This window comes from Grampus griseus, assembly GCF_964374135.1.
Source record: "Grampus griseus genome assembly, chromosome: X".
NCBI lineage: Eukaryota > Metazoa > Chordata > Mammalia > Artiodactyla > Delphinidae > Grampus > Grampus griseus.
Genome location: NC_138999.1, coordinates 32,862,953 through 32,884,591, shown reverse-complemented (window position 1 = coordinate 32,884,591; position 21,639 = coordinate 32,862,953). Strand labels below are relative to the sequence as shown.

The window sequence follows — 21,639 nt, the reverse complement described above, 5'->3', positions numbered from 1 at the left end:
AGACTGAGTTTCACTGCTCCACCTCAATGCACTCCTTCCACAGATGAACAAAGGCACAAAAGAAACAAAGTGGTTTTCTCAAGGTTACTTAGCTGGTTAGTGTCTGAACTATAATTAGAACCCGGAGCTATTAACTTAAGAGTCCAGAAGTATATTCACAGCACATAAATGATAACTAAGGCTGTCACCTGTAGAGGTGGGTTGAAGGAAAGTCAATAGGAAACAATTATAGTATCATTGATGAAGATAAGGTGTCATTGATGAAGTTCCACACTGTGGATTATTTCTGGCAGGTTTTTAATCACAGAATCAGTCTGCCGCCCCAAACCATCTGCACTGTTCATAAATCTACTCTCAAAAAATCTTCTCACATAAGTGAGAATTACTTTTCTAGGTCATCTCTTGTTTTAGAATTTTTGGAGAGCTTACTGTTGCCAACTTAAGAGGCATCTTCATGGTCTTTAACCTGCACTTACCAGATTTACAATCACTCCTGATGCTATTTTTAGCACATCTCTTAAAAGGAAGACCAATACCCTTGAGATGGAAGTGCGGGCTGGCAGACATAATGGGCTCCATTTGGTTCTTTATTCATTTGTGAATTCGTTTATTTTTTGGCAGTCCAGTGAATATGAGGATTGAATGATTTTGCCCTGCAACCTGCGTTTAATCTAACCAAGATACTGAACATGAATGATAAATGAGGATAAATAAAGTCCCCAAGGTGATGAATACTATGCTGTACTATTATGGTCCGTGATTTACAAAGACAGATGGGATGTGATGTACAGAGAGAATGGAATAACCGCCCTTCAAGAACCCCACATCAATTAAGTGACCCAGCCACTCATTTTAGTAAATTATCTTCCCACTCTTCACAGGGCTTTTACTATACATTGAATCCTTTCAAAATATGCTGTATTTAATTTGGAACATCTCCAAAATTCAAGGATCCTGGGGTGCTTGGAGGATACCCAAAGGCCTTCACTGAAAATGATGAAAGGGAATAGGAAATGGGAGTGTTGAGCGTAACATGAAGAGATATCATTTCCAGAATGGTAAATAACTGCTGTTTTTCTTCAGAAAGTTCAAAGCAAGAAAAAGGTGGGCTCAAATGATCACTGGTGGGAATTAGCCTGGACATAATGCACAATGCCCTGGCGCTGGTACAAGCACACACGGGAGCCTTTGAAGTCCTTCCTTAAGTAAAAATGGAAGGCAGAGAAAATAAAAATAGAAGGACTAACACTTCTATTATTTGTCACCTCAAACTGCACTGAAGAAAAAATGAAATTCCAGTTGGATTGAAGAACATTAATTAGGTAAGGAGGGGAAAGGAAGTAATAAAAATCAGGTAACAAATGAAAGAGAAATCAAATATATTTTAAAGCTGTACTCATGGCACTGAAGCATAGCCTTGAAAATTAAATAACACTCCTAATCAAAAATGTGTGTGTTGGGCTTCCCTGGTGGCGCAGTGGTTGGGAATCCGCCTGCCAGTGCAGGGGACACGGGTTTGAGCCCTGGTCTGGGAGCATCCCACATGCTGCGGAGCAACTGAGCCTGTGTGCCACAGCTGCTGAGGCCCGCGCGCCTGGAGCCCGTGCTCCGCAACGAGGGAGGCCACCGCAGTGAGAGGCCTGTGCATTGCAGCAAGGAGTGGTCCCCACTCACCACAACTAGAGAAAGTCCATGCACAGCAATGAAGACTCAACACAACCAAAAATAAATAAATAAAATAAATTTATAAAAAAAAAATGTGTGTGTTATTTTGGTATTTTAAGTCTCTCCTCTGGCCAATCGACCAAAATGCACTGTCTTTTTTGAATTGCCCCTTCTCTAAGGCCTAATTAGCAGTGTAATGGGATTGGGGGAAAAAAAAAGGAAAAGATGGGGTCTGATAAGTTTCCAGGCTCGATTCCAGAGAGTTCACTGCAAATGGCTTCTCATTTCTCTAGACTTTTCATTAGGTGATAATGGAAACCGTCATTTGGAGAAGAATTACAGAATAGTCCATCTTCAACCTTAATGTGCATACAAATCACCTAGGGATCTTGCTGAAGTGCAGATTCGGATTCAGTGGGGCTGGGGTGGGGCCTGAGATTCTGGATGTCTAACAAACTCCCGTGCCACTAGTCCAGGGACCACGTTTTGAACTGCCAGGTTCCAGATCTGCACTGTCCCATGAACTTACTGAGCGCTTGCAACGTGGCTAGTCTGTATCAGGATGGGATGTAAGTATAACAGAGACACGGGATTTCAAAGACTGGATATTTAAAAAATATGAAGTCACTCGATTTTTAAATTTGTTGCATGTTGAAATAATATTTGGCGTATATTGGGGTAGATCTATTATTAAAATTCATTTCACCTGTTTCTTTCTATGTTTTAAACAGGGCTACTAGAAAGTTAATTTCATATGTGGCTCGTATTATATTTTGTTGGACAGCACTAGTTTAATTTGTATACAAATATTGTAGATAAAGATCATATATTTTTTAAACACAGGATCATTTCTGGACATCCTTTGCTGATGGAGACTTTCTTGGCTTTGAAAAGTTTCATCTTGACCTTTTCATCTCCCACGGTAATGGCATAAGATAAGAAATACCCTCACTTCTCAGAAAAGGCACCCGTCTTTGGCTAAGCCCAATGAAAGGCAATGCTATCAGATAATAACATGAGTGAGACCTGGGGCGCCGTGGCACCAGTGCACCAGCTCGTTCTCCCTCTCGATGGCCTCGCCGAGCTCAGGTGGCCAGTTGCAGTTTTGTTCCTGCTCCATAAGGAAGTCCACGCTCTGCCACACCAGCTCCTGATCTGAGGGCTTAAGGTGCTCATGGTAAGAAAGAAGCATCTGGAGGATGGACGACAGGCCATGAGCTGCTCCTATACAGACAAGCAAAGCATCATTAATTCACATAATTGGGAGGAGAACCAGTCTGAAGTCTGGGCGTTAAGTATTACAGATTGATGAAGGGGTTGGGGAAAGCCAGGCATTCTAGGCAAAACGAACAGGCACAAAGGTTACAAAGGTATGAGAACACTTTGCCTGCTGGAGACTTTATAAATGTGAACCAGGGAAGGGAGAGATAAAGCTTGAGTTCGGAGAGGGAGGCAGGCGATCTGCAAAGGGGCTTGCAAGTCATGCTTGCAAGGAGTGATGGGGAACCACTGAAGGATTCAAAGGGGTAGTAACTAACTTTCATTTTACAAGCCTCATATCTCAAATGTAGTCATTGTGATTCAGTAGTCTGTTATTAATCCACTAACACTAAAAACTTGAAACTGTCAGCGGCTGAATCCTGCTTCCCTGTGCAGAGGTACTATTGGCAGTGAGCATATAAGCTGTTAATTTTCAGCAAAATTAGGCCAGTGAATTCACAATCAAGAATAAAGGATTTGAGTCTTTAGTGAAAGTCATTGTTAAAATAGCTCCATTTCTTTTTTTTCCTTTTTTTTCTTTTTTGTTTTAACATCTTTATCGGAGTATAATTGCTTTACAATGTCATGTCAGTTTCTGCTGTATAACAAAGCGAATCAGCTATATGTATACATATATCCCCATATCCCCTCCCTCTTGCGTCTCCCTCCCACCCAAATAGCTCCACTTCTGACAGGTAGACTCTGAAAACAAATATGAAATTGTGCTTTGTAGTATCCATCAATATTTGTTTTTAAATGGCCTTTCAAAGGGTTCCCAGTGAAAGCAATAGTGATGACCTATGTCAAAAACAAAATCTTCCAGTCTTTAGCCAATGCTGCTGTTAGAGACTGCCTTTCTCCTCCAGGCCTTTGCCAACACCCTCACTCACCCAAGTATTCGGTTCCATAGTAAGAATACATCAGTGGGAATGGTTTCCTCTTTTTCATGGCATATTGCTTCCCGGAGTCCAGGATCGCCTGGCAAATTGATTTGATCTGTGCTGGGGTCAGCACCTGAGTAAGGAAAAGAGGCAGAAGTCAAGTCAGGATCATCATTATTCCTCAGACACTGGATTTTCTTGCTTAAAAAGTCCATCAGCATATCCCCCCCAGTCCTTTTCCTATTTGTAAATAAGCTCAGCCCACCATACCTTTTTTTTTTAAAACCACTGATTCTCTCTTCGTTGTCAAGTTTATCTCCCCTCTTCAGAAAATTTGCAGTTCTGATGGGAAACACACACCTTTACTGCTATAGGTTTTTATAAATGGCAGAGACCACCTAACAGCTGTTATATCATTAATCCTTGTCACAGGAACAAGAAGTTGCTCAGGAAAGAACAAAGACTGGTCCTAAGCGACCATGCTTGGCAAAGCTGTTACTTCTGATGTATGGCACGGGTCTGGCTCAGACAATGGGCCTTCAGTTTGTGTCATTTCGACTATGCTCATAAAGCCACAATTCTATGACAAGCTGCTGCATGACAGACCCGCTGGAGCCTTTTGCAGTCCATGAAGGAAACCTAAGTCCAATAAGGACCAAGGCAAAGGAACTTTTACTATCAAAATCATGCTGAATAGACAATGGCTAAAAGGCCGTCTCCCATATTTTATTCAATCTAGGTACCGTAAGTTTTAGGGCTATACAGGTTAAAATGTTCTCAAGCCTACACAGCATCACTGCATTTATTAGGGTGCTGCTCACGTTTGCAATGTTCTCTGTCTGCCAGTCTACCTCGGGGCACACTGGATGCTCCCTTTGGCACAGCACTCGTCACCTGTTGCGTTCTGTCTCTCTCTACTGGATGATCAGATGCAAAGACTGTGATGTCTCATCATTTTGGTATCCTTGGTTCCTGACTCTGAGCCCGAGGGGGCCTTTGGTAACTGATGAGCGAGTAAGTGCCAGGTGGACTGCCATGAAAAGCAGAGCCCCGCTCTCCCCTTTTCTTTATTCACTCCCTCCCTCCCTCTTCCCCTTCCTTCCACAATTATTTCTTAAGCCCTTACTATAAGCAGGAAAGACTGTTCTAGACGCTGGAGACACAACAGTGAACAACACGACAAGACCTTTACTCTCATGAAGCCAACCTTCCAAAAAGGCAGACCTACACAGGAAAAGTACCAGCCAGAGTAACCAAAGGAAGAAGAAACCACCTGAAGTTCAGCCTTGGCCTGACTGGATGAATCTGGGCTCAAGGAACAATCTACTGGATTTGGGCCTTTCTCCGAAGACTCACACATCAAATTTTCCTACCTGATATCTGCCATTAGACTCACCCATTCCTTTTGAAATAACTAATGATTTCTTAAGTCATAACTTGCTCCTCTGATTTACACAACATTAGAAGGGCAAAATATAATCCAGGTTGTGGCCCCTTCAAATCCAGCATTTAATTTGGAAAAATAATCACATAAAGAAGAGGAAGTTGTTCATTAATTAATTCTGCCAGTTAACATTACTGAGCTACTATTCCAGTGAGGCCCTCTAGTAGGTATTGTGGGGGAAACTCTAGAAAGCCTAGGACACATTTTTTTTTTTCCTACAAGGAACTTACTATCCAGCACTAGAGATAGACATAGACAAAAGTCTACAATAGAGTGATTAAAGTTCATGAGCCCATCTCACACCAGTCAGAATGGCCATCATCAAAAAGTCTACAAATAATAAATGCTGGAGAGGGTGTGGAGAAAAGGGAACCCTCTTGCACTGTTGGTGGGAATGTAAATTGGTACAGCCACTATGGAGAACAGTACGGAGGTTCCTTAAAAAACTAAAAGCAGAACTACCATATGACCCAGCAATCCCACTACTGGGTATATACCCAGAGAAAACCATAATTCAAAAAGAGACATGGGGCTTCCCTGGTGGCGCAGTGGTTGGGAGTCCGCCTGCCGATGCGGGGGATGCGGGTTCGTGCCCCGGTCTGGGAGGATCCCGTGTGCCACGGGGCGGCTGGGCCTGTGGGCCGTGGCCGCTGGGCCTGCGCGTCCGGGGCCTGTGCTCCGCGGCGGGAGAGGCCGCAGCAGTGAGAGGCCCGTGTACCGCAAAAAAAAAAAAAAAAAAAAAAAAGACATGTACCACAATGTTCACTGCAGCTATATTTACAATAGCCAGGACATGGAAGCAACATAAGTGTCCATTGACAGATGAATGAATAAAGAAGATGTGGCACATATACACAATGGAATATTAGTCACCCATAAAAAAGAATGAAATAATGCCATTTGCAGCAACACGGATGGACCTAGAGATTATCACACTCAGTGAAGTAAGTCAGACAGAGAAAGACAAATATCATATGATATGACTTATATGTGGAATCTAAAAAAATGATATAAATGAGCTTATTTACAAAAGAGAAATAGACTCACTGACATAGAAAAAAACTTGTGGTTACCAAAGGGGAAAGGGGGGGAGCGATTAAATTGGGAATTTGGCATTAACAGATATACATTACTATATATAAAATAGATAAACAACAAAGACCTACTGTATAGCACAGGGAAATATATTCAATATCTTGTAATAACCTATAAGGGAAAAGAATCTGAAAAGGAATATATATATATATGTGTGTATATATATATATATACACACACATATATATATGTAACTGACCCACTTTGCTGTACACTTGAAATACTGTAAATCAACTATACTTCAATTAAAAAAATTTTTTTAATTAAAAAAAAAAGTTCATGAACCCAGGCAGGGGTGGAAAGAAACAGTAATGCAGAATATTTAACACATCAGCTTCACTAAGACATCATCTCCTCATTTTCCATCTGGTTGCTCAGAAACAATTACGTCATGGGTTCCAACTTAAGTTTCCCTTTTATTAGGTACCTATCTTTGCCTCTTGGGTTTACTCCTCCTTTCTGCCTAGAAATCCTAAAGACCCTATCTTCCCACATCTTCCCACCGTCATTTCAGGGCTCAGCCTCGGGTCTTTCCTTAGATGGACGGCACATTTCTCCTAAATGATTTCCTCCTCTGCATCCGTTCGAATTGTTACCAAAATTTCATTTGCCACTGACAACATCTTACTCTCTCTGTACCTTTATCAGCACCAACTGACCTCACATTTAGTCTTACTCTATGTAATATCTTGCATCATCAGCCTCATATCGACCCCTCCATCCTGGCTTACTCTCAGAAACCTGCCAAGAACCTCAAAGGGCATGAACTTAAGAGGAGTCTATGCTGGTCGCATCCCATAATTTCCTGGGAATATATCTGGCTCTTCACCTGAACTGAGGTCCTGTATGCCACTATTGGTCTTGAATCCATGTGACAGAGGCAGTTTTTGTGATAGGAAAAGGCCACTGGATTTTCAGGGTACGTACTCATTTGAATGACTAGAATTCTCCCTATTTGACTTCTGTGCTGATAATTGAAAACTGGATTATTCTTTCCTCAGCTGAACATTTATTCATGTCTCCGTTCTCTCCCCGCCCCACCTGCTTGTTTTTAACCCAGAAAAGGAAAATCAACTTTGGTTCTATGCGGTGCCCTCTTTCTTTCCATCCCTGATCCACAGCTCAGAATAGAGAATGAGTTTATAAAATATTTCAAAACTTCCCCGGTCATGCATCATGTCTGGGTGGTTTCCTCTTATCTCGCAGAAACACTGTGAAAAACAAAGAGAAACGGCGCTTGTCGGGCCGGATAAAGACTAGTTATGCGTGCAGTTCTTTATCGCTGGGAACAGACAAGACCTACCCTTGGCTTTATTGATCAGCAAATAAAAAGGGGAAAAACAGTGTACATGAAAGTGTGCAGAGGAGAGCACTGAAGAAGAGGGTACTGGTCCCCGCCCAACACACAGTACGTTAGGAAGAAAGGAGATGAGACACGGGGCAGGGGCTGCTTCGTGTTCTCCCATTTGTCTGCCCTCTCAGACATCCCTCCAGGCCGCACTCCCAGCACAGAGGAACACACAAGCGCACACACTTCCAAGAAGACGGCCTCCGTGCTGCTGAAACACTCTGAGGCCTTGGGAATGAGGAAATGGCGTTTCCACTGGGGAAAAAAGTAACTGGGGATGGCAGAGAGCGGCTCCCTGTGCATTAGGCCTTTATCGGGACAAACCCAAATTCCCTCTCCTGTATCTGTAGCACATAAGGCTATGCATGTGTTGATGTCTTGGATGGATTTGGTTCTTTTTAAAAACAATTTTTTTAAATTAAAGTATAGTTGATTGACAATGTTGTGTTAATTTCAGCTGTATAGCAAAGTGACTCAGTTATACACATATATACATTCATTTTTTAAATATTCTTTTCCATTATGGTTTATCCCAGGATATTGAATACAGTTCCCTGTGCTATACAGTAGGACCTTGTTGTTTATCTACGTCTGTATCTTTATTCCTGTCCTGCCCCTAGGTTCATCAGAACCATTTTTTTTTTAGATTCCATATATATGTGTTAGCATACGGTATTTGTTTTTCTCTTTCTGACTTACTTCACTCTGTATGGCAGACTCTAGGTCCATCCACCTCACTAGATTCCACATATAAGTGATATCATATGGTATTTGGATTTGGTTCTTTAAATAAAAATTTGTTTTTACACTGAATTGAAATAAATTAAGATATCTCAGAAATACAAAGCAAGTCTCTGGTGGTTTGGTGTAAATATTTTCATTAGTCTAATCGATTCCCTTCGCTGATCCTTGAACGGAGGTGTTTGCTGTGAAGTAGTCCCATTGGGCTGGGCTCTGAATATGAAGAGACGAGAGAGTAATAAAGCCCATTCTGTGTTTCCTGGCCCCGCCTAAAGGTTGTGCTCTGATGGAACCAACTCCCTGCTGAGGAGAGAGGACCTTTGTTAAGGAAATGAATGAAATGGGCCAAGCCACAGAAAGCCTGCCTCACCACAGACCCCTTTCCAGGGTTAAGTGTCCCGCCCACAGGCCCTCTGAAGTGGCAGTCTTTGCTAGCTTGATATCAACCACCGCCAGCATTAGCAAGCAGCAGTCCAAAATGCCCAAAGTATGTGACTGCCCATTCAGATGGAATGCAGAAGGTCACTCCAATATCATGCCAAACACATATGTAACAGAGCAAGAATCTGACATTAACTTAGGTGATTTCCTCCAGCAATTTATTTCATCCACTCCTTTGCCCTGCCTTTCTGGTGGTAGCACAAGCTTCTGCCTGAGAGAAAAAAGCCATTTGATGACCAATGAACATCAAAACGACTTTTTTTTAGGTTAACTTTAAAAAAAAAATCTTATTGGAGTCTAGTTGATTTACAGTGTTGTGTTACTTTCAGGTGTACAGCAAAGTGATTCAGTTATACATATACATATATTCATTCTTTTGTTGAGACCCATGGAGATAATAGCTCTGAGGAAAAAAGGCTGTTGAGTTGTAGAAACTGGGTATTTTAGTACTTGAAGTTGAGAATACAAACAACAGACTTGAAGGATATGTAGAGTCAGGATGGAGCTAAATCTGTTCAAGGTGGAAAGAGGCGAAACCAGCAAACTGAAAGTCAGTGTGGAGTTCCTGCTCTCCTAGCCCCACTCCCTTGCGCTAAGCATTAGGAGAGATCCTATAATACCCCGAAAAGGTTTGGGGATCTATAGGTAGTTAGGATGTGCGTCCCTCACTCCCACCTGGAATTGGGGAGATGGCAGCCTCAAAGATGTGGCTCTTGCCTCAGGGTCTGGGGCCAGTAACAGAGATACCGCTGCACGGCATGTCCACAAGAGAGCCAGAGACAATCCTGAGTTTCCTGTGGGTACCATGGTGGAGCAGAAAAACATCCCACACCCTAAAGTAAATTTTTCTAAAAAAATTCACTACCCAAATTTAAAAGTTAGGGAAACTTTTTGGGTACAAAGTCAATATAAACATACGGTTAGAGTTTTACTTTTGAGGCCTGTTTGGGGCTTAGATTCAGTTGGAAGCCACTAGGTTACAGGTAAGGGCCAGGCCTTCAGGAAATCTCTGAAGTGGGTGGAGAGGTACTTCAGGTGTTGAGAAGACAAAAACTCAGGGGAGCTGCTTTGATGCAGAAGAGGCTTAAAGAGATAAAGTAGGGCTAAGGGAAGGCTTTCAAATAGGAAACAGATCTTGATGAATCAGACAGTTCATATTATGTGCCAGGCCTGTGCCAGGCCCTTTGAGAGATGATATCATCTTAACAAATAGACATAAGAGGTGAATCATTTAAATAATGAAGTATTTCGCATTTGTTTAAATTCTCAAAGTTATGATCTATAGGGGTAAGGTGGAGGGAGTGAATATTAAGGGCTTCACAGAGGGAGAGGGACATGAGCTTAAGCTCTGAAGGACAATGAGGAAGTGGATAAATGCAAGTGGCGGGGGATGGGAGGGAGAGAGGGTATTTTAAGCTGCGGGCTGATGGGGAAAACCTTGTGTATTAGGGCAATGCTTCTCACACTGCAATGTGCACACAAATCACCTGGTGCTCTTGTTAAAAATGCAGATTCTGATTCAGTAGGTCAGGGACGGGGCCAGGAGAATACAGTTCTAACAAGCTCCCAGGCGAGGCTGCTGCTGGTCCCAGGACCACACCTGAAGTAGCAAGCGATGGGATTATGGGCGCACAGAGGCTGGTTGCAGCAGAGGATTTCTCTTGGGAAGGGTGAGAACTTGGAAGGAACTGTAGGAAGTTCCCAAAGACATTCAAGGAAGCAGGAGGGAACACCAGGCAAGAACACCGCACACCATAATTTCAATGATCAGATTACCCAGAAAAGAGAAGTGGCAACAATGGGAAATTCTCTTCCAATAGGCCATGTGTAGGAAAAGTGTGTCCAAATCTGCAAAACCCAGTGGGGAGCTCTCTTAGCCAATGTGGCCAAGTTTATTTTCTTAACTAGTCTCCAAATGGGGCGCACGTGCTGGTGCAGAATAAGCAAGTCCCTTCCATCTGGTTTTCCTGATGCTCCCTGACCATCATTATGCTGGGCGATGAGGAATCAGAAGGGGGTTGCTCTACTTAATGATTATCTTCCAATCTTTTAGAGGGATTCAACAGAGAATTTCACTTATAAACACTTGGTCCCAGATACCATTTCAAAGTTGTTTCTTTTCCCTTCTCATGTCAAGAAACCCAAGCCAAGAAAACAATGGAAACTAGAAAAGAAAAACAGGTTTTACCCCATTCTTGCTGACTGACTGCTGGCTTGAAAGATTTATTACAAGTACCTGGTAACCCAGTCTGCACCAAGGGTCACTAGATGATTTCCTGTTCTATTTCTTGCAAGACACGAAATGTCTCAGAGCCTGAGTTTCCTTATCTACAGAAGGGGGATCACAATGACTTGCCCCACCTACCTCCTCAGGTGATGGTGAGACTATTACTAAAAAAGCAGTTCCCATTTGGAATTAGCAGATGCAAACTAGTGTGTATAGGATGGATAAACAACAAGGCCCTGCTATATAGCACAGAGAACTGTATTCAATATCCTGTGATAAACCATAATGGAAAAGAATATGACCAAGAATGTATATATATGTGTAACTGAATCACTTTGCTAGCAGAAATTAACACAACATTGTAAAACAACTATACTTCAATTAAAAAAAAGAAGTACTTTACTTTCTTGTTAACTTTTATATTGGCTTTCTATTGCTGCTTAAACTTGGTGGCTAGAAACAACATGAATTTAGTCTCTGACCACACCCCAAATCGATGACATCAGCCTCTCAGGGTGTGGGACATAGGCATCAGTATTTATGAAAACTCTCCAGGTGATTCCAGAGTGCGGTCAAGTTTGAGAATCACTGAGAAACTTCGCTTCACCACTTTCTAGCAGTGTGGATTCAGGCAAGTTACTTATACTTTCTAAGCCTCAGTTTACTCATTTGTAAAAAGTATCGATAATAAGACCTCCCTATCTCACTGGATTGTTATGAGAATTCCATATAAGACACTTAGCACAATTCCTGCCATGAGGCACGTGCGCGATGCAGTAAGCTGGGGTTAAGATAGACGTTGCAAGTCCAGCAGCGACTCAACCCCACCATTCAGCACCACAAGCCTTGCAGGTCTGTGCTCGGAATCTCCCTCAAAAAATAACCCTGCTGTTGTTGCTCACCTCCCACATCCCATCTTCCATCCAAGGACCAGCTTGTGTCAGCTTGCATTCCTAAGTCACTGTAACTTGTAAGTCATAGATTAGTAACGTATGGCTCTTCATGTCTGTGTATTTACTTTTCTTTCCTCATCACACTTTGGGCGTTTCACTGTCCCACTATCTCCAAACTACATTGCTTTGCTCTTTCAAAACTACTGCTCAAGTTTACCTGGTTTCTAGACAAGTCTCTGTCACTAACTTTGTTACTTTAGACCAATCACGTAACCTCTCTGGTCCTCAGTTTCCTCACCTGAAAAAACAAGGAGTTAAGCTGAGGTGGTCTTTAATGTGTCTTCCAGCAATAGTATTTTGTCATTTTATGATTCAACACTTTATGACAACCATTTTACAAATCTATAAATACTTATTTGGGCATTAATTCTGGGATGCGGATGGGATGGTATGTTTCAGTGGTTTCATTTTCTACAGGCTAGGCAAAAAGCCCTTTGCAATGAGATTATAGTGCATGTTTAACTTGACCTCTATTCTAGGCATCTTATTTTATGAAGATGCATATTCTCCCATGTGATCCAGCAATCCCACCCCTGGGCATATATCCAGACAAAACTATAATACAAAAAGATACATGCACTCCTATGTTCATAGCAGCACTATTCACAATAGCCAAGATATGGAAACAACCTAAATGTCCAGGTACAGATGAATGGATAAAGAAGATGTGGTACATATATACAATGGAATACTACACAGCCATAAAAAAGAATGAAATAATGCCATTTGCAGCAACATGGATGGACCTAGAGATTATCATACTAAGTGAAGTCACACAGAGAGAGACAAATATCATATGATATCACTTATATGTGGAATCTAAAAAATTATATAAATGAACTTATTTACAAAACAGAAGTAGACTCACTGACATAGAAAACAAACTTATGGTTACCAAAGGGGAAAGCGGGGAGGGATAAATTGGGAATTTGGGATTAACAGATATATATTACTATATATAAAATAGACAAACAACAAGGACATACTGTATAGCACAGGGAACTATATTCAATATGCTGTGATAAACCATAATGGAAAAGAATATAAAAAAGAATGTATATATATGTATAACTGAATCATTTTGCTGTTCAGCAGAAATTAACACATTGTAAATCAACTATATACTTCAATAAAAAAGTCATAACTTCTTCCAGGGCTTCCCTGGTGGCACAGTGGTTGAGAGTCCGCCTGCCAATGCAGAGGACACGGGTTCGTGCCCCGGTCCGGGAAGATCCCACATGCCGCGGAGCGGCTGGGCCCGTGAGCCGTGGCCGCTGAGCCTGCGCGTCTGGAGCCTGTGCTCCGCAACGGAAGAGGCCGCGACAGTGAGAGGCCCGCGTGACGCCAAAAAAAAAAAAGTAGTAACTTCTTACTAAAAAAAAAGATGCATATTCTCTTATGTGCTTTCTTCCTAGTAGAAAGCTTAGGAAATTAGAAGTTGTTTTAGCCTCTTGGCATTCGTTAGTTGACTAACTGGAGTCTTTGTCTCCCGATGCCTCCAAAGGGAATGACTACGTTATTAAGGCCTGATGCGTAATTGACCATTTCACGTCAGACGCTCCTCTAAGCCACGGTTATGTCATTACACTAGTCTCAAACCATGGTTCAACGGACATTTTTCAAGTGCTTGCTGCGTGCATGACACTGGGCTAGAGACTACAGGAATATAGAGATGAGTAGTTGTGGACAGTCAGGTATCAAGTAAATGCCTTTCTTACTTGGAAAGTTCTCCCCTTATTCCTTGCTAACTGGATCTCAGTTTTATTAGGCTGACAATTGTGTTTAACTCCAGGTGATAGTGAATATGAGCTTCAGCCAGTCATGTCAATCCTATTGTCCCTTGCCTTCCTTGAAGCTCGAGTTGGCTATGTGACCTCACTTTGATCAATGGAGAAATCTGCTGAGGTGGGAGCTTCTTGGAAAGCTTTTGATTTCATGATAAATGGAAATAAATTGGACAGACTTGGCTGTTACCTGCCTTTCCTCTTTTTGGTACCTTGAATGTTTATGTGAGGCCTGGAGCTGTAGCATCCACTTTACATCCTGAGGCAATAAGCTTGTGGATGAAACACTAACATTCACAGAAAGATAGAGGAAAAAGATCCTGGGGTTTGTGGACATCGTTGGGCATCTGTACCACAACTAGGAGCACCTATCTGCAGACCCTTGTTATGAGAGAAAAAGTACTTCCTTTTTTAAAGTCACTGTTCATTGGATTACTTACAAACTCACATCAGCTGGGCAGCTGTAAAGTGCCAACCTAACAGCACTGCTAGCATTCATTTCCCTGTAAAGCAATTTTTGCCCACATATTTCTCTGTTTCCATGGAAACCTCTAGTTCTGGAGCTCTTTAAAGTGAGGCTGACTGCCTGAGTGGACAAATTCAAATGCAGTTTTCAGTGCTGGCTGTACTCACAAGGTTGTGATTGATTTTTCTTGTTAAGTGCTATCCTAGAGCCCGGAGACAAAGCCTGGCAAACACACTGTTACCTTGCTGCCATTGCCCTGGGTGACCTTCCTACTCCTTCCACTTATCTTGCTCCAGGTCAGGGACAAGGGACACTCTCCAATCTGCCCCCAGGACAGTAGATCCTCCAATCCTCAAAGTCGATTTGGGGAGACAGAGAGGAGACTTGTGGGAGCCTCAGCAACAAGTGCTGTGAAGCAATCTTCTTCCTTACCAGGAACCGCTGTCACCTCAACTTAAGTGACAGTATCATGTACTAACTGCCCTGTCACTTGAGAGAGCTAGTCATGAAAATGGTCCTAGAAGAACAATATCTGAGCCATTTGTGACATTTTAAAGCTCAATAACTCTTTCACCTAGATATTTTCGACAAAATAAGCTAGGAGGGTTTCCTTTCCATTGCCTGTGGGATTGATGGGTGCCCTGAAGGTCACAAGTGGTGGAGATTCTTTAAAACGGCTTACACCTTTTTGTCTTCTTTTTTCCCCCAATACCTTAAAATACATTTTAATAAATGTGCTCCTGGCGGGGGGGGGGGTGGGATGAAATGGGAGATTGGGATTGACATATATACACTACTATGTATAAAATAGATAACTAATGAGAACCTACTGTATAGCACAGGGAACTCTACTCAATGCTCTGTGGTGACCTAGATGGGAAGGAAATCCATAAAAGAGGGGATATATGTATACGTATGGCTGATTCACTTTGCTGCACTGTGGAAACTGACACAGCAGTGTAACGCCAACTATACTCCAATTAAAAAAAAAAGTGTTCCTTGGGGCTAAAGGAAGCTAAGGCCCTGAATAGTACCTTCTCTGATGGGAAGGAAATCCATAAAAGAGGGGATATATGTATACGTATGGCTGATTCACTTTGCTGCACTGTGGAAACTGACACAGCAGTGTAACGCCAACTATACTCCAATTAAAAAAAAAAGTGTTCCTTGGGGCTAAAGGAAGCTAAGGCCCTGAATAGTACCTTCTCTGCAAAATAAAACCTAAACCTATTGCGGGGGGTGGACTGGGTGACCGTGGCTGGGAAATTTGGAATTTCTGGCTTTGTCATTATATGGCCCTGAACAAGTGATGTAACCTCTCTGCCTTCAGTCTTCATTGGTAAAATGAGGTAGGTGACCAAGTAACTTCCCGAGACCTTTCTGGTTCATGATGGTTTATAAGTATGTATCGAACTTTCCTTCCTCCTCTTGTATTCATTGAGGCATTGGAGGGAATCCTCTGTGTGATCCTGTCCAAAGCAGTTTCGTTATGGTGACACCATGCTTTCAGGTACTTCGAAGGGAAAATGATTCTGGTTTTTTGTTTTCTGGTTTCTTTTCGGAAACAGTTGTAGCCAGGGGTCTTTAGGAGAGCTAGGTTATAAGATTCCGAAAGAATCGTGTTCTATATAAACAACATATCCAAAAAGGAGATTGGAGGTGACCTGGGCATGCAGGTACGCTGAAGGGAGTGGCCACCCCCCACCCTCCCCCCACCCCACCCCATTAGGGACCAGGCAGCCAGGATGAACAAAAGAGTCTCTGTGGCTGCTTTCAATTTTCATTTTAGGCCTAGGGGAAGGAGAAGAAGAGAGGGTCTCAGGAGGAGCTGGCTCTGTGGCTGAAGAGGAGAGAGGAGAGAAGAGTGAAGTAAATCGACACCTTTGCTCTGTTAAGGACACCGAACTCCCCAAAGCCACTTCCTTAGATTTCAGTATCCACAAGTTCCACGTGGTTGCTATGGAATGAACACAGCTAGGGAGGATTCTTCCTGGTCCTTACAAAGGCTGGGGTGAATCACCGGGTTATATAACCAGTACTAAGCAAAGCAGGATTTACAACCTTGTAAGTTAGTAACTAAGGTCTTTGTCTTATATAAGCTTCATCCTGTAAATGTTAATCAAGCCCTACTATGGCTCACTCAGAGAACGTCTGTCAACAAAAGAGAGAAAAACCTCTGCCATTGTGGAGGTGACATTCCAGTCTGAATAAATGCATATTGTGCTCCATATTTTATTGCCCCCAATATCTTATGCGGCCACTTTCCATAATTTGTTATTATTTTAATGGGGCTGCCTTCATAAAGAAATCAATGTTAAGTAAATTGTGTGCCACATCTCAGGTTGCCTGGGGAAAATTTAACAGGAGATGAAATCCATTCACAGGCTCCGATGTTCAACTGAGGGTAATCACCAAAAGTGTAAGGATGTACATAGGACAGAAATGGCCAGCTGGCCAGTTGCTATAGCAGATAGTTACATGGAAAGGTTTAAAAACAGAGCTCCCAGTCTATACCAAGATTTTATAGGAGGTAGGACTGAACACTCATCTTTTTTTAACAAAAGCTCCACTCAGGATGCTGGGACACAGACATTGCTTTACATTGCAAATCCAGCATGATTTAGTATTGCAAATAGCACGGGTGGTTGGAACAAGGAACTCAGCTTAATCTTATGTGGTTCATGTAAGCTGTGCTGCTGCTATTCCTGGTCACGGACTAGACTTAATTATAAGCTCGATGCCAGGAACCATCTCTATAAATATGCTTCATTAGTTGTAACACAAAATACTACTGACCATTTACCAATTTTTCAAAAGCACGTATCTCCGTGATACTGAGAGAGGAGCCCCATGTTTAATATGTAAAGGGGGGAGATACATTAAATATATAATTAGTTATGAAGAGGCACTTACAAAATAAGGTCTCCCAACTACACGATGACGGAACAACTCCAGACAAAACTGATCCACGTGATAAATGCATGTGAGATAAACAGATTTACTGTGAAAGGTGTACAATTTGGACTTCTACTACAGTACATCAGCGTCCGAAGGAAAGAAGTACCTAGGTCCACTAGTATAAGAATGTCCACAGCAGCTTAATTCATAAGCTTTATTCATGAGACCTGGAAACATCCTAAATGTCCATCGACAGGACAATGAATAAATTTGGAATATTCACACAATGGAATACTACTCAACAATAAAGAGAACAGATTGCTGATACATACAACAGAGAGTGGATCTCATGAACATGCAGAACTAAAGGAGCCAGGCACAAAAGAGTGCTTGCTCTATGATTCCATTTATATGAAGTTCAAGAATAGGCAAAATCAAACTATGGTGATAGAGATCAGAAGAGTGGTGAACTCCAGTATCTTTTTTTTTTTTTTTTTTTTTTTTGCGGTACACAGCTTCTCACTGTTGTGGCCTCTCCCGTTGTGGAGCACAGGCTCCGGATGCGCAGGCTCAGCGGCCATGGCTCACGGGCCCAGCCGCTCCACGGCATGTGGGATCCTCCCGGACCGGGTCACGAACCCGCGTCCTCTAAATCAGCAGGCGGACTCTCAACCACTTTGCCACCAGGGAAGCCCGCCAGTATCTTTTTTAAAAAAATTAATTACTTAGGGCTTCCCTGGTGGTGCAGTGGTTGAGAGTCCACCTGCCGATGCAGGGGACAGGGGTTCGTGCCCCGGTCCGGGAAGATCCCACATGCCGCAGAGCGGCTAGGCCTGTGAGCCATGGCCGCTGAGCCTGCGCTCCGCAACGGGAGAGGCCACAACAGTGAGAGGCCCACGTACAGCAAAGAAAAAAAAAAAAGAATTAATTATTTTTGGTTGTGTTGGGTCTTTGTTGCTGCGCGCGGGTTTTCTCTAGTTGCCGCGAGCGGGGGCTACTCTTCACTGTGGTGCGCGGGCTTCTCACTGCGGTGGCTTCTCTTGTTGCGGAGCACGGGCTCTAGGCGAACAGACTCAGTAGTTGTGGCTCGCAGGCTCTAGAGCGCAGGCTCAGTACTTGTGGCGCACGGGCTTAGTTGCTCCGCGGCATGTGGGACCTTCCCGGACCAGGGCTCGAACCCGAATCCCCTGCACTGGCAGGCAGATTCTTAACCTCTTCACCACCAGGGAAGTCCCTCCTCCGGTATCTTTTGTGTGTGTGTGTGAGGCAAGTGGTACTAACTGGGATAAAAGGACTTTCTGGGATGATGGAAATGTTCTTTTTCTTAATCTGGGTAATAAATATATGAGTCACAGTGACATCATTGAACTATGCACTTAAGATTCATACATTTTGCTATATGTAAACTATACTTCAATTTTAAAAAGCAAAATAAATCAAGGTATTGAACAGCTTATCTATCAAATGATAGAACAAATGGTTTAGCTGTTCATTAACACATTTTGTCTGAATGTCAAGGTCCTTTGGTCAGAAGACACCAACTTTGCTAGGTATCCTGAAGAAGGGCCTTCCTAAATCTTGTGTGAAATTAAAAAAAAAAAAAAAAAAAAAAAAAAGGTGGTCTCCCTTCCAGGCAGATGAATTGCATAAAGTGGCACATTACCTCTGGGCTGATGCAGCCCCAGGCCAAGGCTTAGTGACCAGGACACTGAGGCTGGATTTCACTTCCCTCGCCCTTTTGGCCAGGTGCCCTTGTGCAGGGCACAGCCCTGCCAGTCACACAGGGCTGCCTTCCTCTGGAAGGAAGCTAGGGATCTGAGGGCAGCCAGGCCTGAGAAGGGAGTCACACTGGAAGCCAGAAAACTGCCATATCCCAGGCAGTGTTCTCTCTTTTGGTGACACTGCTCTCTGCCTGTCTCTTTCACCTTCTACAGACCCATCTTCTCTCCTTCTCTATGGCTGAAGGTGACCTCCAGCACACCATGATACACACCAGCTTGCAAGTCTTATAGTGTCCCTCAAGTTTAGTCACACTTCAGGATCAACCAGAACCACTGAAACCTAATTTCAAATCCCTGAGAGAGAATCTGATTGGCTCAGCCTCGGTCAGGTGCATTCACCCCAACTGCATCAATATGGGTGCAAAGATCCACCCAGAGAGGGAGGAGGATGGTGTTTCACAAAGAACTGGGATTATTCTGAGCTAGGCAGACTTCCCTAAAAGGGTCTACTACACTCTTAAACTACTAGAAAATCCGACTTCCAGTGGCTTAATCAAATAAAAGGTTATTTTCTCACATGAAAGAAAGTCTAGAAGTGGCTGACTGCTGATAATGTTTACTGGTTTGTGACGTCACAGCCAGGATGTCACAATTCTCTCTTCCTTCCCTCATATTGGCCCATAGGCACAAAATGGCTGCTGTAACTCCAGGCGTCATGTTTATATTCAAGGCAGGAAGAAATGTGGAAGCCAGCACCAGTCATGTCCATTTTCTCAGGAAAGCAAAAGGTTTCCCCAAACTCCCGAGCAGACTTATATTGACATGTCATTAGCTAGTACTGTTTGACACAGCCACCCTGACAGAGAAGTTGGAAAACCAAATAATTATCCGAGAACATTGCTATGCCAAACAAGATTAGGCTTTTGTTAGTAAAGACAACATGGAAAATGAATATCTGGCAGGCAGCAGTGTCTGGCACCAGAATGAACTATAGGAATCCACATTCTCTGAAAAATTTATGTTAGCCATTCATGATCACGTCTGAACACAGGTGATGGAAAGCACACTTAATTCCTTCTTTTAAAAAAATTCACTGCTTCTCACCACACGCTAAGCCACTCGATTTTGCACTCCACCACCTAGGATCCTTTGGCTAGGATATGCATTCTCTCTCAAAAGCTGTCAAGGCAGGTTTATCAGCTCCCAGTCTAACGGTCCAAGCGCTACACAAATGCCTTTTCGACACCAAAAGACAATACAGGATTATAGGAAGCATGATTAAAGGAGCTCTGCTTTCTCTAATTATACTATTTCAGAAGTGATCTCAAAGATAATTATTTCGGTATATGCAAATAGATCCTATTCCATTTTAAATCTGTTCCTTAGTGTGAAACAGGTGTAGGAGTTGAGGTGAGAGTGAGTAGCCAACCGCAGGCAGGCTCACCTTTCAAAGGAATGGGTGGGACTAGATGACTTCTAGGAGTCCCTACATGCCTGATATTACGCTTTCTAAATGGTCGGCAATCACAGTCTCTCCAAAGCACTAGGGACATTTCCAAGAATCAAGTGTCGATTAGCGTTACCTTTCCACCGACAGACAATGTATTCTATGAGGTGAGAAAAGGGGCATGGGAAAGGACAGAATGTACCTACCCACATGGCGAGTGGAGAAATTCAAATATTCTAGCTGATTTTCACATACAAATAGAATTGTGTTCAAAGACAACGACATTGCTTTTTATGTTTAAATACTGTATTTATCGTATATATATGTAATGACAAAATTGGGGGAGAATCATGTTAATCATGGGGGAAATCTTGTTTAGATATTTGTTCATAAAACCTACATTCATGTTACTGCATACTTATATATGTTAACCTTGTTCTTACATCAACTCATATCCTAACTTCAAAGTTTAAGGAAAAGAAGAAACTTTGGGGATCCATTTATAAACCAATATGAAGAGGAATTCTAAACCTCTACAGTTGGAAACTGAAGTAATCATCTGTGATTCCCCGGGCAAATCACTTTTGCTGTCTGGATCTCAGTTTTTTCATCCAGGAAATGGAGACATGAAAGGACCTTAAGAGCCCTTTCTTGCTCTAAATTTCCAGGTTTCTATCATTTCGTTAAAGAAATTTACCAAGGTCAGAGTTTGCTCTGGTGGCTTCACTTCAAGTTCCCAAGGTCCCCATGCTGCCCTGAGTCTGACATCTCTTCATTTAATTCTGTGAAGTTCCCCAGGATTCTGTTAATAAAACCCCCTTTTAATTTTATTTTTGTAAATGTTCAGTATAGAATTCCAAAGGATTACAAGAATGATGCAAAATCTTCCATATACCATTTACCCACAGTCATCTTTTGTTAACATTTTGTCACATTTGCTTTGTCACTGCTTATTTGCGAAGGGGGAATTTTAGAGTAAGTTGCAGACAGGATGCCCCTTTACCCCCAAATTCTTCAGTGTATATTTCTTACAAACAAGGACATACTCTTACCCAACTACAGTGTATTTATCAAAAACCAGGAAATTCAACATTGATACAAATATTATTATGTAATCGCTAGTCCATATTTAAAAATTTCCAATAACCCCACTAATGCCCCTGAAAGATATATATATATATATATATATATACACACACACATATATATATATGTGTGTGTGTGTGTGTGTGTGTGTGTGTGTGTTTTCTGTTACAGGATCCGATCCA

The 21,639-nt window shown here is 42.4% G+C and overlaps 1 protein-coding gene across 1 annotated transcript in view; it reads right to left on the bottom strand.

The window, feature by feature from the left end:
• Window positions 1-21,639, bottom strand: part of LANCL3 (LanC like family member 3) — a gene marked incomplete at both ends in the record, with an annotated part of 93,269 nt that overhangs the window by 12,308 nt on the left and 59,322 nt on the right. Inside the window, 2 exons of the mRNA XM_082681394.1 lie at window positions 2,692-2,889; window positions 3,816-3,939. Coding sequence (XP_082537520.1) covers window positions 2,692-2,889; window positions 3,816-3,939 — 322 coding nt within the window. The remainder of the gene's footprint in view (window positions 1-2,691; window positions 2,890-3,815; window positions 3,940-21,639) is intronic.